Source organism: Raphanus sativus, chromosome 6 (genome assembly GCF_000801105.2).
Source record: "Raphanus sativus cultivar WK10039 chromosome 6, ASM80110v3, whole genome shotgun sequence".
Classification (NCBI taxonomy): Eukaryota; Viridiplantae; Streptophyta; class Magnoliopsida; order Brassicales; family Brassicaceae; genus Raphanus; species Raphanus sativus.
Genome location: NC_079516.1, coordinates 2,961,904 through 2,977,284, shown reverse-complemented (window position 1 = coordinate 2,977,284; position 15,381 = coordinate 2,961,904). Strand labels below are relative to the sequence as shown.

General features: G+C 30.6%; 1 protein-coding gene, 1 long non-coding RNA gene and 1 pseudogene across 3 annotated transcripts; all 3 read right to left on the bottom strand.

The window, feature by feature from the left end:
• Window positions 1-412: 412 nt before the first annotated feature.
• LOC108812142 (non-specific phospholipase C4) lies at window positions 413-2,764 on the bottom strand. The gene is made up of 5 exons (XM_018584317.2): window positions 2,277-2,764; window positions 1,918-2,115; window positions 1,386-1,795; window positions 1,057-1,227; window positions 413-973 (listed from the first exon to the last, which is right to left on the bottom strand). Exons 1-5 carry the CDS (start codon window positions 2,717-2,719, stop codon window positions 576-578), a joined length of 1,620 nt encoding a protein of 539 aa, XP_018439819.1. The 5' UTR covers window positions 2,720-2,764; the 3' UTR covers window positions 413-575.
• A 2,518-nt stretch (window positions 2,765-5,282) lies between these two features.
• Window positions 5,283-9,555, bottom strand: LOC108812144 (probable E3 ubiquitin-protein ligase ARI7; annotated as a pseudogene).
• Window positions 9,556-12,620: 3,065 nt separating this feature from the next.
• LOC108810661 (uncharacterized) lies at window positions 12,621-13,888 on the bottom strand. Of its 2 annotated transcripts, XR_008935736.1 has the most exons (5): window positions 13,775-13,888; window positions 13,457-13,701; window positions 13,310-13,371; window positions 13,094-13,216; window positions 12,621-12,842 (listed from the first exon to the last, which is right to left on the bottom strand). It is a non-coding gene; the product is annotated as an uncharacterized LOC108810661 (long non-coding RNA). The 2 variants fall into 2 exon arrangements; XR_001943149.2 differs by lacking the exon at window positions 12,621-12,842 and having other exon boundaries at window positions 12,970-13,216.
• Window positions 13,889-15,381: the final 1,493 nt, after the last annotated feature.

Here is a 15,381-nt window from a genome sequence, read left to right as displayed (position 1 = left end):
TATGAGATTTTGCGTGAAAAAAGCAACATCTTGTTATTTTCCTTTGTCGACTAATACATTTGTTGATTAACACACGAGATAAAAATCGTAATAATAATTAAACGAGTATTTAGTATGGGCTATATAATGATTGTATATGACATGCATTTTAGATTTAAATTAACGAAGAAAGGTTATATTTTGAAATTATTACAATTTCAACTCTAAGTGACCAGTTGTCTTATGTCTCTATAAGGTCTGTTTGTTTAGTCTCTAGGGAATGATAGTTCATAACATTCAGTACATGTCGGTTTATCCCCTCTCACAACAAGAACTATAATTAAATTATTAGAATTTCAAGTCACAGACCTTTGTGATCTTAACTCTGTTGCTTGAAGTAATACGTAAGTTCATAATCAAAGAAAAAGCTTTATGCCAGAGATAACGGACCTTTATTTTCTTAAATAAAACATCACAACATTCAATACATTGTCGGTTTATCCCCTCTCACAGAGAAACAAGAACTATAATTAAATTGAAGTTTTCACAGACAAACAAGAACTATAATTAAATTGAACTTTTCAACTTATACTCTTCTAATCATGAGGACTAGTAAAGCAAGAGAATAACTTATTGAAAAAAGACCTTTGAGTCCTCGGCTTAGGAGCAGCATGTGGTGCTTCTGATTGTGATGATGATGGCATTTCAACATGATCATCATCCTCATCATCCACGCAGTAAACAATCTCGTTTTCATCACATCCTCTTTCTCTTGCCTTTCTAGCCTCTTCTATAAACTTATCAAACGCGTTTGTAACGTATTTAGAAGCTTCTGCAACGCAAGTTTCTTTGCAAAGCTTGTGTATCAATTCTTCGTTTTTGTGATCTCCTTTTAATCCCGCAGCCATTATCACGAGCTCTTGTTGGAACTCGCTTAACTGTGCACTTTCTTCTGCTACCGTTGCTCTCAGTTTAACCGGAATTGGTAATGTTTCTAAGAAGAATAAAATTCAAGTTTAATCTGAAATAGTCATAACTTTTATAGGAACTATTAGCAAATGAAGACTCAATAGTTACCAGGGCAGTCTTGTCTTGGTGAATCTCTTGTAATAACAGATTCAAAAGAGCCAGCCCATGAATCTCTCTTTGTCAAGAAATCTTCGAGGTTGAAAATTTTCTTGACCGTTGCAGGAATTGATGAGTGCTCATATTGTGACCTAGGGTACGGTCCATTCGGCCCATGAAGAACTACACATTTTACCAAAATAAATAATTTGATGTTGAAAGATTAAACTAACTTAGATTTGATTTAAAATTACTATGTTTCTTAAACATAAAACTTGTTAAATGAAAAACAACTTAATAATGGGAACTTGGAGACTCTACAAAGTACTCATTTAATTTACCTGTGCCAGGCTCAATCCAAGGAGAGATGAAAAAGGTGGGAACCCTAACGCCAAGGCGGTTAAACTCAAACTTATACGGTTCAGGTCCCAATAAACCGTCCGGGTTAGGAACTCCTTCGACTGGAGTAGGGACATGGTCGTAAAACCCACCATGCTCATCATATGTTATAATGAGTAAAATCTCGTTCCATTGAGGACTCGATCTCAAGGCCTCGTAGACCTCTTTCACTAGCTTTTGACCTTCGGAAACATCGTGGGATGGATGATCATCGTTGGCTGGCGTTGACAATAGATCGAACCAACGTTGCTCGACCACGACGTAGTTTGGTAACTTGCCTTCTTTGCAATCTTTCTTAAATTGTATTCCGTATTGGTGAAAATGTGTCAAATATTTCAGTTTCCTCAGATTCCTGGAAACACACAAAATATTAATAGAATTGTAAGTATTATTTATTTATTTTAGCAAGAAGGTTGTTAAATTGTATTAATCATGAAAACGCAAATCATTTGGTTATAACGTTTGAAATAAAACCTATAGAAGAGAGTAGAAGGAGGGAATTGGTGATAAATGCCAAAGCTAAAACCAGCTTCATCCAGCGACTCGAATATCGTCTTTTGTGGAAACCCTTCGATTAGTAGCTTCTTGTCGTTGCTCGTTGCTCCATGTGATGTTGCTGAATGTACGAACAATCGGTTTGGTTGCGTTGACGCCGGGACCGAGGCAAACCACCTGTCCAAACAAGGTTGTCAGGAACATGAAAATTTCTATAAACCGTGACAGTTAAAAAATAATTAAAGACAAAGTCACACATCCAAAAAAAAGTCACGCATCGAAAGTTGTAATGAGTCTTAAATAATGTGTAAGTAATACTATGAGACTAGCCGGCGTACCTATCACATATGGCGAAGTTTTGAACCAACTCCTTGTAAACCGGCAAAGCGTCCGGTTTAAATCCGTTCATAACTGCAGATGACATCCCTTTCTTGTTTCTCTCAGCGTTTTGGGCGAAACCGGACATGGTAGCTGGACCCGGGTTTGGATCCTGGTGACTTGCATCCCATGGCTTACCAAACACTTGTTCGTAGATATCCTGAATGGAGTGACCAGGATCCGGGTCAACGTACTGAGACTGATCGCCAAAGACAACATGGAGAGAGTTTGGGTCAGAGGAGGAGACCGGGTTGGATTTAGGGTTTGACTTGGTGACACCGTCGATTTCTTGGTTTAGCTCTTTGAACCAACCGAGCGTATGGTCGAAAGAACGATTCTCTTGAACCAAAACGACGATGGTTTTGATTGGATATGCTCCTGACCCTTTAGTCGTCTCTGCCATTTGGCCTCTTTTGTATTGTGAATGTTCAATGTTTGAGAAAGAAAGTATGCCTTGGATTTATAATATATAGATCAAAACATTACATATACATAATAAATAATTTATACATATACTTGTATCTACAGCTGTAACCGTTAAATATAAAATGGACTTAGTGGGATATAAATGAGTAAAATAAAAAAGAATGGAATATAGAGAAAAATGGAATACATTTCATTCCATCTATTGTAACGAAATGTTTTTTTTTTGAATTTTGTTTATTTTTATGTAAAATTGATGGAATAAACATTTTATTTACAAATTATACTGGTAAAAATGAATGAAATCGAGCATTTCATATTATTCTTTTCTAGAAATTGACATTTCAGTTGCAGCTGTATACATATACCGTTTGTACATGTACCCATTGAAGATTTCAAGAAAGAGTTTTAGAAGGGTAAGCAAAGAGCAAAACATAACGACGCACGTCATGGTTATTATCCATTGAATGTAACCCATTCTTGCAAGGAGTAATTGATAGCGCACTACTCTAAAGATAGAATGTTACTATTTGTAGTAACTTGAAAGGTACATTTCTATGACAAAATACAACTTGATTATATTTTACTTTTTCATTTATATTTTAACTTCCCTATGGCTATGCAAAATAATGGTTTTTTCCTTTGAATTTTTTTTTTGTAACACTTTTCCTTTGAATTATATTGTAATAGTTTATCGTAAAATTGTTATATATTTTTTTGAACGAATAATTGTAATAATTTATCGTAAAATTGTTATGATAAATAATATGTTTTTGCCGAAAGTTACTGTGTAGGTAACTAGTAATAAATTAGTTTCTTACGCGAATCCAAGTCTTTTTTTAGTTCATATTGATCTGAATTACTAGTTTTTTTTTGAGAAAATTTACTAGTATTTTACTGTAACGTTATTTACTTCATTTCTAGCTCTTAACTTGTGTGCCTTTCATTTGTCCAAAAAAAAAAAACTTGTGTGCCTTTCTTGCAGTCATATACCCCTTTTTGTAAATTGTAGTCATGTATCTTTGAAATTAAATGTTTTTTCAATCATTTTGTGCAGATAAATAAATATAAAAATTACACCCAATAGCTAAGAAAAAAAACTAAAATCTACAAAGTAACCAAAATCCCATTCTCTCTTCATATCTCTCTCTACTCTCTCTTAGAAACTAATTTTTGTTTTTTTGGTTATTTCAGCAATAACCCTAAATAATACTACAAGACTTTCTTGTCAAAAAAAATATACTACAATACTTTCGTTACTTGTGAGTTGTGACTTCTAAACAGACAGGAACATGAGAAGAAAAAAGTCAAGAAAAAATAATATGCACGTTATGACAATGAATATAAAGAGAATATGCTAATAATCCTATATCAACCAGAGAATATGCGAATACGTCTGGAATTAAATAAAGAGAACACTTGCATATTCATCCAGCTGATACCTTTTCATAAAATAAATATTTTACTTGTACCTGTGGCAACAAAAAAAATAAATAGAATTCGTACGATCTTCCGTTAACTTTTGTGTATATATAAGATACAGAAAAGTTAATTATTGTTCCACCTTGATCGGAAGATCGTATGGAACTATTTAACTTCTGTGTATAGTTGCACAAAACAAAACTTTTGTGTATATTTGTATTTCTGCTTGTAATTGTGACAGTCCAACAACAACGTTGTATCGTACTTTTACCAAAAACATAAACGTTGTATCGTACGACGACAATAGATTTTGTCAAAAGTAACACTATCGTTTTGTTGCATTGAATCATCGTAACGAAGGGGTAACTTGTACTCGAACAATTTTGTGACGTCCGATACAAGAAATAGAATATAAAGTCGTGCCTAAATTTCTTCTAGATCTCATTATATGTTTTTAGAACACCTCATTATATGTTGGAAAGTCCAACCAATCATTATCAGAGGTCTTTCGTCAGCAGTTTTGTTGTTTTACGTCAGCAATTAGGCTCAGTACAAATAAATTGGCTAGTAATAAACTGCGAATGTTTTATGCCTCACGGTCTCATGAATCGTGTTAATAACTTACAAAAGACACATCAGTTTAATTGTGATGCGCAGGTAAAATTTCCTGGGAAACAAAGTGGACCAGCAATTCTTAGAAAGCCCATTAAGTGTTTTACAACAAGAATGCTTCAACTCACCAAGATGTCCATTGAATAGCCCATGAATTGCCTCGAAACAACCTTCCACACTCTTGATGGCATCCATACATTCTCTAGGGTGGAACCCTTGAAGCTGAAGATCTTTTTCTTTTGCTTTGTTTCTGTTGTTGTCTAGACGAGACATTTTATTAGCCGATGAAAACACGATCATCAGGCCAAAGAAGATAACAGCTACGAGAATTGAGGTTGAGCTGTATTAGACCCAACAGGCCAGAAGACAACAAGATGTTGGGCCTTACTCACGACAAGCCCAAAGAGCTTTCTTCCTCAACGGTCTTCAACGCAACAGGACAAAACAGAGCAACAGCTCTGGTCAAGCGTACGGCTGATACAGCTAAGGCTACTCCTTTGCATCTCTCATTCTCACATAATTCATACACGTTAGATTTATTATTGGACACTTGCGAAGCAACAAAAGTGATTGAAAGAAGACATAAACTATATATGAGAGTATGAGACTAAACATCTCTTTCAATTGGGGCAAGTTTTTTTTTTATCAGAGATATTGTGAGATTATTGTGATCTATCGATGTGCATCTCATTAATTAACATTTGTGTGCTCTTCCGTAGCTCCACCAGTCCACCCTCAGAAATTTCTTGCTAAAGTTGGGACTTCTGTTATACAAACCAAACACTAGTTATACAGATATCAAAAGCTACAATTGTAGGCAAGAAGACATGTCCAAAAGCTACAAGGATTCATGATTTACATGCAAAATTTCGAAAATGCTTATTATGCTTTTTAAGGTGGCTTCTAACAATTTTGAAAGAAAGTCTTTACGTGTCACGTTTTTAACGTACTCACATATTCACGTTTCATTGTTATTTTTCAAAACATTCGCTTAAATTCAACAGCAGGAGCTTTCACTTGGTTATCTAAACCCTTTTATCTGCTAACCTGAAGCCAAGCTTCTAAGATGAATTTGAGCTGAGATTCTGGTGTGCACTGTTTATCACTAAGCTTCTCAAGCTGCGGAAATTCAGATAAGTCAAATATAGATAATAGAGTAAGAGAAACAGCCAAGACCTTCTACTTTTTTTTTGAAAACAGAACCTCTCTCCCATCCCATGGATAAACACACGACTTTCAAATGCACGTCAATACTTAAAACACATACATGAAAAAACTTAAAAAGCAGACAATTAAATACAGTACGCATTTTATGACCAGGAAACATTTGGCAACAATGCTAAAACAAACCAAGGGAGTTGCTTAGCCTAGTGAAAAGAAGACGACACCATCCATTCACAACTATGATTATTTGAAGGATGCAAGACTATAACTAACTAAGATTAAAAGATTCACAAAACAATATAACTCTAAGGAACATAACAATTCTTACATTATGCGTCTGCAGTTGCTGCAGATCCGTCATAGCCTTTTGCCTCGACTGCCAAATCACACAAAAAGAACAAATCTGTAATGAGGAGCTACACAACCTCCTTGTGCATAAGAAGTATATCTACCGTTTGATTGCTTGCCCAGCGTTCATAATAATGTGTGTATCTCTCTAGTGAATTTTTTGCCATCTCTCTCCTCCTTTCAGTCTCATCATACTAAAACAGGGAAATATGAGCTCATATCATTAATCAAAAACACCAGCTCAAATTACTGAGAAAAAATACCACAAAGGATCAAATAGGTACCCCAGGCCCAGGCCTTACCTGCCCTTCTTGCTTGGCCACCTCGTACCGGTTACAAGCATAAAACCCACCAGTTCTTTCCCCATGATCCATCCATGCACCAAGACAAAGCCTATAGGGATAATTAAATACACACCATCATTTGTCAGTCTTGTAATACCGTCACAAGATTAAACTGGCCTTGGCGAAAACACATTTATAGTACCAGATATAAGAGAAAACAATCAACCTAAGAGGTTGTTAGTTAGAGATAAGAAATGAAGCATTACCAACAGAATTCATATTTACAAGGCGGTGTGCATGTCATATGCATACAGCCCTGATTTTTTTCAATTGGTCGCTTGCATCTCGGACAAGGCTTTGAATTGGCAAGGATCCTGGGCATAAGGAGTCAAAGTTCGATTAGTACGAAAGATAAGAAAACTGAAGATGTTACGGAGTTAGAAAATCTCTAAGGTGGTGAATACAGTTTTCTCTCTGTAAAATCCAGAGACTAAGGATCAGGAACAGAAGTAAAAGATAAAGATAGAGTGCATACCAGTTCATATTTTCAGATTCAGCACTGTTCTTTAATATCCATTTTGAAACTGTGCTACAATCCACAGGTCGGTGAGCCTCCTCTGTGCACTAAAATCAAATTTAACAGACAGCTATTGATCAGCCAAAAAAACTAAGAAAATTAGAAGTAATCAAATTAGTGGGTTTGACTCAAGAACTTACATTCCAGCAAAAGCTAAACGAGCACAAGCAGGAAACATCATAATTCCCCGACCCGGCAACAAAATCAATCGCATAATCACACCCCGGGGTAGGACAGGACACCACTTCATCTGAACAAGATAACCGAAGCAGAAACAACATCAGGACTTGTAACATCTATGGAGAAAGGCTAATATAACTTTGCTCAACCCAACGAAATTGAGGATAGTTCTAGAATACGGACGTACATTATGTAATAATGAATTTGAACAGAACTTTCCAACAACAACACCAGTAACATGTTACAAAGGCTAAGTTCACTCTCAATTTCACTCAAAAATAATCAGTGTATTAGAAATAAATTATTTAGGTAGCCTTTACCTTTCGGTTGTCTTCAATATAAGACCTAAGAAAGTATCGATTATATTTCTCCTTGTCTTCATCAGACGCTAATTTGTCAACCATATCATGCCCAACAGCAGCTAGACAAGATGGATCAGGACATCTTAGCATCAAACATCCCGGGCCGTCATTAATGGTGGTGCTGATGTAACCTGCAAAAGCATACATTATAAAAGGTGACTTACCACTCAAGAAACACTGTAGTAGAAAATAGAGTACAAAGTTGGTTTCAGAACAGAATGATGGAATGTTTTGAACTTAAAAATTAAGTTTGGAGGTCATTATCTATATAGCTACATCAAATTAACTAAACCTAACTCGAATAAATACAGAGAAGACAATTTAAACAAGCGGTTCACATATGCAAGAGTCTTGAGGATGCTATTTAAAAGAAGGAAAGTACAAAGAACCTGTCCAGCATGTAGTGCAGAATGGATGGCCGCAAGAAACTGAAACAATTTTCTCGGGAGGGTACGAATCGAAACAGATTCCACATGTAAGCTAAACACCAGATCGTGTGTCAGTCAGACATGAGTTATAAAGCGAAACATATGTAAAAGGCTTCAGATTCTACAATTCAAAGGACATACTTCTGTGTCATCAGATGGTGGGACAACAGGACTCTCCAATATGCCAACAGTATTCCTGACTCTCTCTTCATCCGCAAACCATTCATCATGAAATTTACCAACACTCCTGAATGAGAGTAATCACACAGGTATTACAGAGGATATACAGTATATTGTAGAAAAAAACTATAAAGAGAATTTGGTATTATCACCAGGAGAAAATAATAATAATAATAAAAGTTGGTCTGAAACAAGTTGAAGATACACAAGGAAACAGATTATATACAAATGAAAGATGGGAAACACATAATATCAAACAAAGAGTAATAATATGTAAAAGGCGTTTACCAGTGATAGTGACGAAGCAGAATACTCGCTTGGACTTGAGTTATCGAGAGGACAACGGAAACTCGTTCAATATCATCCACCTGATGCCTGAGAATATCTTCTTCCTTCAGAACACAATAATTTTTTTTCTGGAAGGAAACCATATTACAACAATAATGGAGTCAATGGCCACAAAAAAACAAGAGTAGACAACGTACTAAAAAGAATTAAAAAAAAAAACAGACGGAAAATGACCCCAACAATGGCAAGCCAAACAAGTAGTCAACAGTGCAGTTGTGGAAAGACTTAAAAAGCTACAGCCAAGGAGTGCAACAAAAAAAAAAAAACTAACTAACAAATCAACAATGACCAAATACGAACATGATTTAAGATTAGTTATATAGTAAAAAGGGTCCTTCCTCAAGGTATTGAGTAATGTAATCAACGAAATGCTACTGCAAACTTTATCAACTCAACTAGCCTACAGTGTATTCCCAACTGAGAATCTATACCATAAAATGCCCAAAGTTTCAAAAATTTGCAGCGACCAAGTCATATATAAACATATAGACAAGGCTCTAAAAGCAATTAGCTTCTTCAATACCCAACAAAGTATAAATCAACAAACCTGAGAGCGATGGGAGGCGATCATGGCAGAGTCGTCAGCGTACAAAGCCTTGTAGTCAGGTTCTCCATCATCATCATCATCATCATCATCATCACTATCCTTGTAATCATCGCTGTAGAAATCATCCTCCCCTAAATACATATCGAGCATGTCTTCTTCGGAATCCATGATCCTGCGTAAACCTAGAAGATAAAAGAACCGAGATTTGGAGGAATCAGACGAAACCCCCTCTTTCCCCTAGGGTTTGTCGGGGACAGAACAACTTCTAGGGTAAAGCAAAGAGGGAGCTTTTGGTTTGATGTGGAGTTTAGTTTGGTGATGAAATGAGAAGGTTTGCAGAGATTTGGGGGGGGGGGGGGGGTGGGTGGTCTAATCGATCGAGAGAGAGAGAGTGGATCGATCGGTTGGGTTTTTGCGATTTACTGGAATAGAGTGTAGACTTATCTCACTTCTCAGCTTACGTTTCCCTTCTCATTAAGGCAAAAAGCCTAACATGTCCTCTCACCAAACATAAATTATTTATTTACTAGATATAAACCCGTTGCGTTTCAACGGGATTTTTGATGTTTTAATTTAATAAAGAAAATAAAATAAAAATAATAATAATTTTATTATAATTTATGATTAATTTGCATATGTTGTGAGATTTATTTTATAATTAATTTTTTACATAAATTCAAGTTAAAATCTTTATTTTATAATCATGATACATAATCTTTATTTATTTATTTAATATAAAGTTTTTATTCATGATTTTTATTAAATAATTTACAATATTGTTGACATTTATAATTTAATTTTGTTTAATATTTTTTTAACTTGTTTGGTTCTTCAAAGTTGATAATTAAATGATGGCAATTATATATTTAAAATGTGACTTGTTCTAATATATCTCATAATTAAGAAATATATACTAAGATAATAACCAAAACAAAAATTTTAGAAAGTAATTATTAATATTATTTAATAGTAATTTTCCATTTTTGAAACCCTAACCAAAATATAATTGCAAAAAATATTTGATAACTATTTGTTTTCTAATATTGTGACATGTTTTTTAAATATGTAATGATTAAAAATATATGTACCATGAAAATAAAATAAATGAAGTTTGAAACAACTAATTTTAAAAACTATTTAATGTTAAAAAACAATTTTAAATTGTTTAATAGTAACTTGAATAAATTTTCCTTTTTCAATTAACAGAAAAAAACAGATTTGAAAAATAGTTTATTTAACACTAATTTTCATTTTCTAAAATTTTAATTAAATCTTATCATAAAATACTATATTGAGCCTAGTTTTTCAAAATTAATAGGTAACATGATTGTGACATATGACAATTATATATTTTAAAATGTGATATGAGTTAAACTATCTCATAAACAAATAAATACTCCCTCCGTTTCAAATTATATGTCGTTTTGGAACAAAATTTTTGTTTCAAAATAAGTGTCATTTTGTGATTTCAAAGCAAAATTTATTGATTTTTTATTCTAAGTTATTTTTTATTGGTTGAAAACTGGTTAGGTGTATTGGTAATGATGTTTTTATCTAGTAAATATACAAAATTAAATGTTTTATTAATCTGTGTGTCGAAGTCTAGAACGACAAATAAAATGAAACGGAGGGAGTATATACTAAGATAACAAAAATTATTTCTGTTAATAGTTTATCATAAATATTATTTAATATTAATTTCTATTTTAAAATTTTAAACAAAATATAATTGCAAATAATATTTGATGATATTTTTATTTTAAATATTGTGAAATTTGTTAGAATATTTTATGATTAAAAATATATATACTACGAAACTATAAATTAATTTCTAAAAAATATTTCAAAATTATTAAATATTATAATTAAATTTTAAAATATTTAGTAGTAATTTTAAGATAAATACTATTTTAAAAATCCTTTATAAAAATATTTGTAAAATAGTTTATTTAATATAAATTATTTTTTAATTAAAATACTATTTTTCTATTTACTCAAAATTTTTAATGCACATTTTTATCCTAAATTTTGTTAAAAAAGTAATTTTCATCTCTTTTGAGTTTTGAACATGTGTTTTCTAATACATGTTATTAACATAAAACTAAAAACTATCAAATATTCATGGCTTCCAATTTCTAAAGTAAATAAAAAAATTGTCAAAAATACTACATTTATATTATTACATTTCATGTAATATATTTTAACAAATATCAAAATTTTAAATATATTACTGTCATGTGTCACAATCATATTAATTAATAATTTTGACATGTGTTTTAAACTAAAATAAGTTTGTACAATATTATCTTTTGTTTAGAAATTTTAAAATGGAAAATTACTATTAATAATATTTATAATAAAGTTTTTAATTATGAGATAGATTAACGCATTTCACAATCTTAAAGAAGAAAAATTCTGAAAATAATATTAAAAAAATTTAACTATTAAAAAATATTTTTAATTCGATTATTCAAAATTCGTTTTTATTATATAAGTACATATATTTTAATCATTATATATTTAAACATATGTAAAAATATTAGAAGGAAAATTAAAGTAATAATTTTGACATGTGTTTTAAACTAAAACTAGATTTTGACCCGCGCTTCGAAAGCGCGGGTATTACTTTTCACTTTTATGAAATATATTATTTGTTTGTAATTATTGAATGTATTTATCTTAGTAAAAATTTCTTTATAATAAATTCGACACATAGAGTGTCTCTCGTAAACTATGTGTTTCTCTGGCTTTGTTTTATTCCCTCTCCAATCAACATATTTATTTGGTTTGTTGTTAAAATAAATGATTTTAGAACACAACTGTACAATACTTTTACATTGATATTTTGTTTAAACAATGTGAAATATTTATATATTAATTAAATATTTACATTGTAATTTAAATTTATATATAAATCAACGTATTTGTGTAGTTTGTTATTAAAAAAATGATTTTGAATCCAAATGTACAGTATATTATATTGATTTTTTTCAGTTCATATAAATATTTTAAATATATATATTTCAAATGAACCAACTAATATTTTGTTAAATTGGCCCCTGAAATATATTTTTATACATCGATATTTATTTTTCATAATTGGTGTTATATATTCTAAATGTATCATAACATAACTAACAATATTCAAAAAACCTAGACCGAATCATGTTATATGGCTATTTTTGTTACAAATATTTGAACCCATTTTAGATACATTGGTTATTTAGATTTTTTTAGGTTCTTATACATCAGAACCGAATTCATCCAGATCCAAAATGACCTAATTCAAAATCCACACATAATTTTATAATATTCAAGCGGGATTTGGTTTCCAAAAAAAAAAACGATACCCGAATGAAACATGTACCTAAATGGACAGATAATGTTTATGTCAAACTGATTTTATAAATTAATAAAAAACTCGTTCTATGTGTTTGACTAAATTAAGTGAAATAGAAAGAGTTTTTTCATACATCGATATTTATTTTTCATAATTAGTTTTCGATGTATCATAATATAACTAATGATGTTCTTCTGTGTTGACTTCGAGTGATAATTTAAAATGTTATATATACCCAACAGTCTCATTTGATCATCTTTTTATCATTCTTTTGCTCAATATCAGCAAGAGGAAGATCATTCTGCATAAGTCTGAAAACAACACGAAAATTTATCAATAACCATTTAAATTGTAAAATTTTGTAACCACTAATCAAGAATATATGTCAGAAAAAGTACACCTACGTATGCATATAGAATCTGAACTGAGAGTAACAACTGAAGCATCAAATGCGTTTATGATTTGTGTTTCAACTATGTTCACATCCTTTGTAAATTTAATGTACTGTTTTATCAACATAAGATTTTTTTCAATATGAATTTTTATTTACATGGTTTTATACCTCCGTAGAAGCTGAGTTTTGCAAAAATTATCAGATATTATCGTTTCATCATTTGTATCTTCAAATTGAGATGAAACTTGTGCTGCTTACTTTCCCCACAAGCAACATGAAACAACTTGACCCCTGCACACAGTCGTATACGATAATAAAGGATAGTGAATAAAATATAACTAAGTTCGACAATATCTTATAAATATAAGAACATAAACTGCTTACGCTGTGTTATGTGAACCGAAATGTTTGTATTCCTTCTATGTCAATAACTTCACCCATTAAATCTATAAAAAAAAAAGAAAAATAATAATTATATTTCAAGACTAAGAACCTATAGTAATATACATGCAAATAAAACTAATATCACACCGTTTAGGGACATGGGAATTCAATTTTCAAATAGCTTCGAGGGATTGACGTCCGATAACCTAGATGGAGTTATCACTGTGTCAGCTGTCAAAACGACCTTGTATTTGAGGTCAGTTGGGCGATATTTGCCAGAATTTCCAGTAACCTTAATTTTTTTTTTTTTTTTTTTGTAACCTTAAATTTTTCGACGAATCTCCATTCTCCAACAGAGAGATTACTTTGGAGGAAGCATGAATCTTTGCGCCCTGCACATATAAAAACAGCCTATATTATCATTTTTGTGTAAAAGGATAAAACGCTAATAACTTTAATACTTACTGTTTCATCTACGAAAACACATTCCATAGTTTCATCTCCAAAACTTGTATGTTTTGTTTCCAGTAATGGAGTAGCTCGGCCTGTATTTTTTTTTAATTCCATTTTTATTTTTTTTTTGCTCAAAAAAAGAGTAACTTGACCTGTATTTTCCAAGCATCCTTGCATGGCGCAAACTTGTTAATAAGAATATAACTTTGTGGTGTACATATCATTGCCATTTTTTTGGGTTTGCTGTGTGAATACATTTTTTTTTTGACTAAACTGTGTGAATACGTTGGAAAGAAGGAAGAGAGGTATGTGTATATATATATGCAAGTAGATATCGATTCACTATGGTAATTAATTAGGTTAGATATTATCGAGAATAAAGGACATGTAAATTAGAATCTATCTTATTAAAGGTTTGTGTATCACGTAAATATATATATATATATATATATATATATATATATATATATATATATATCAATTAGTGGCTACCTAAAATGTAGGAAATTTAAAGAGATGCTAATATATGGATACGCCAAATTCAATTTTAATAATTGTCAGTATTAAGGTAAATACTTTAATAAGTTCGATTTATTATGAGGTTGTAGTTTAGAAAGTGAAAATAGGTTCTACAGATATGCTAGATTCTCGCCATATTAGTTAATATTTTAAAATAAATGTGTGTTAATAAATGTATTTTGTTTAGCTTTGGTAACACGTTTTTATGTAAGAGGAAAATAATTTTGTATCAAGAAAATATATATAAGATCTTTAGTGGTTACCTAAAAGGGAGGAAATTTAAATGAATTTGTTCATATATGGATATGCTGATTTTATTTTAATCTAATCTATTAATTTAGGGTTCTATTTTTATCTACTATTAATAAGTCATAGTAGGACCACTTAAAGAATTAGTCAATATGACATATTTGATTATTTGTATTAACAATAAACCAACTATAAATATATTAACAATAAACCAACTATAAATTTGATTTTTTTAATTATAATAAAATCTGTTGAGAAAGAATCTAACAAAATCTTAGTTTAAAATTTAAATATTTTTTTATAAATAACACATAAATATATTTCGAAATTAGTAATATAATATTATTATAAGTAAATTTAACTAAAACTTATTATAAAAAAGAAAATAAAAATTCTTTATACTAACTTTTTATAGATTCTATGATATATTCCGTATTATATAAAAATAGAAGTGCTATATGAATTAAATATTAAAAATATATTAAATAGGTAAATTAACAAAAAAAAATTATTTTATTTTTTAACTTAAATAAATTATTGATCATCATTATAATGGATTAAACTTCGAAAACTATATAATACTTTTATATTAAAATAAATGTATTAACATAAGTTAAAATTTTATATTTACAGCCATACATTATCTTTTTATTTATTTTGAAACTATTAGCAATATATTGCTTAAAATGTTTATATACAAAAATATAATAGTATATAATAACCTTTAGTTCATATACTATTTAAAAATATGTTATTAGTAAAATATGAAATTTCAGTAATTCATTTAAAATATTAGTGACAAAAAACAAATTTTAATTATAAATTTTATTTTATTTTAATTGTAACAAAAT

Coding starts and splice junctions, on each gene's coding strand:
- LOC108812142 (XM_018584317.2), bottom strand. CDS start 2,719: ATGGCAGAGACGACTAAAGGGTCAGGAGCATATCCAATCAAAACCATC. Junction 1,228..1,385: donor TTGGATTGAGCCTGGCACAG/GTAAATTAAATG, acceptor TAAAATGTGTAG/TTCTTCATGGGCCGAATGGA. Junction 974..1,056: donor ACCAAGACAAGACTGCCCTG/GTAACTATTGAG, acceptor TATTCTTCTTAG/AAACATTACCAATTCCGGTT.